Raw genomic sequence first — 2,154 nt, forward strand, 5'->3', positions numbered from 1 at the left:
AGGAGACGGCGTGTGGCAGCGAAGGATGAACCACGAGCTCGCTCAACTCTACGGCGAACCCAGTATCGTGAAGGTAGCTAAAGCTGGAAGGATACGCTGGGCAGGGCATGTTGCAAGAATGCCGGACAACAACCCTGTAAAGATGGTGTTCGCTACGAATCCGGTCGGAACAAGAAGGCGTAGGGCGCAGCGAGCTAGGTGGATTGACCAGGTGCACCAGGACCTGGAGAGCATGGGTCACAGTCGAGGATGGAGAGAAGCGGCCATGAACCGAGTGAATTGGCGTAATATTGTAGGCGAGGCTTTATCAAGATAATTGATGTAAAGCCAAACAAGTAAGTAAGTAAGTGGCATGCTTCGTGCGCCACATAGTTTTGAATCCACTAGCTTGAACAAGAATAGCCCTTGACACTTACTAAAACGACTATTTAAATGGACAGGCTCCTGAGAAATCGGCGTACTCGAACCGTATATAGTACGTTCATTATTATGCGACTTCTATGTTGATTTGTCGATTTTTCAGCATTATTCAGGGCAAAACAGTAAACCAAAACTGTCGACTGCTGTTGTTAAGAAGATACTTTCTGGTTTGGTGTCGATAGAAACCTCTGTGCAAAAAGGTAGTATATAAATCACAACTGTTGTACAAAGTACAACAACGCTGCAGCTCGAAGGTTAATGATTGAGATATTACTTACTGATAATTGGGAAGAATTGAAAGGACTTTGGGTTAGTTGGGACGTCAAAAAAACTCACAGTTAAAATATCAAACAAAATTGATTTATTTATGCTAAATAGAACAGATAACATTCACGCGTTCATAAATTACATACTATACTTGTGAACGTAACAAAACCTACAGAATCTAGACACAATCACTCACTCTTCTCGCCTCGAAACCTTTCGCACAGTTAACACCTCATCTACGGGGCGCTAATTGTCATCGGCGATTCATACTCGAAAACATCTCCGTCGTGTCGTCACGTTCCTTCGCTGCACTGCTCGCATAATACCCCTCGTGATCAGTCGGTGCACTTCCGTCTCCACTCCATCAATCACCAAGTCGCCAAGAGTTCAACGTTACTATCGACGGATCGTTTCCGTTCGCTCTTGGTGGTTGTTGCCGATGTCGCGCAGGACGTTATCTTCAGGTTGGTTGCCGGATCGTAGGTGGTTTTGCAGAGTGCGTTGTTCACGATGGTGGAGGAAGCCGCTAGCGGAGTGACCAAGGTAGAGGATTGAACCTCCGGGGTCACCAAGATCACTGTAGAATTGGGTTCAGTGGATACAGTCGTTTGGTACGTAGTGTTGGTTGCTGTCGGTGAAATGGTTGAAGTTGCTACATCAGGCGACGCTGCAGTGGTTGAGGGAGCATCGGTTTGAGAAACGGCAACAGATGAGTCAGCTTTCGATGATTCAGCAGTTGTTGAAGCAGAAGTTGTCGAGGCATCTGAAGCGATAGTAGTCGATGTGGATGATTCCGATGATGCAGCAGTGGAAGACACCGTTGTTGATGATTGAGTGGTTGTAGTTGAATCAGTGGTAATATTGGGGTGGAATAATTTGTAAACTACCGTCGTGGTAGTCGTGGAAGGAGTTGTGCTACTATGCTCAATCTCCAATGTCGTATCCTCAACCGTGGTGACTTGGGTTGTAACTTCGTCGGATTCCACTAAACTTTCCACCTTCACACCTACCAACTTGGCATTGGTCACTTCTGTTTCATTGTCAAACTCGGTTGCCACTGTTTCCGTTACCACATCCAGCTCCGTAGTGATTTCTCCAGCATCCGTGGTATTGTCAGGTGCATCGGTTACGTTGATACCTTCCGGGTGAAACACGCCAAAGAGCTTTTCGAAAAATTCTCCTACTCCTGGTTTGGCCAAGCAAACCGGAGCCAGTACCAGCGCCACCAGAATCAAACCCTGAGTCTTCATCGAGCTATGGATTGCCGCAACACGCGATCAACTAACAATCTTTTCTCTTGTGAACTGTAGATTTATATCTTCTATTGAATATAATTGTATTCGAGAATGGTACAACAACAGTTCTGCAGGATCCGAGAGATCTTCCAAGACTGAATATGACCGAGGCGTGAGATTCTTTCTGACGTTGCTTCATAATGCGCCACAAATGATTAGCACTTTTAACACG

The 2,154-nt window shown here is 45.8% G+C and overlaps 1 protein-coding gene across 1 annotated transcript; it reads right to left on the reverse strand.

Moving 5' to 3' along the window:
* Positions 1-1,055: 1,055 nt before the first annotated feature.
* LOC110678199 (bypass of stop codon protein 1-like) lies at positions 1,056-1,937 on the reverse strand. The gene has a single exon (XM_021850827.1). It carries the CDS (start codon positions 1,935-1,937, stop codon positions 1,056-1,058), a length of 882 nt encoding a protein of 293 aa, XP_021706519.1.
* Positions 1,938-2,154: the final 217 nt, after the last annotated feature.

Source organism: Aedes aegypti, chromosome 3 (genome assembly GCF_002204515.2).
Source record: "Aedes aegypti strain LVP_AGWG chromosome 3, AaegL5.0 Primary Assembly, whole genome shotgun sequence".
Classification (NCBI taxonomy): Eukaryota; Metazoa; Arthropoda; class Insecta; order Diptera; family Culicidae; genus Aedes; species Aedes aegypti.

Bases quoted from the DNA above. Each gene is read 5' to 3' on its own strand.
- LOC110678199 (XM_021850827.1), bottom strand. From the start codon at position 1,937: ATGAAGACTCAGGGTTTGATTCTGGTGGCGCTGGTACTGGCTCCGGTT.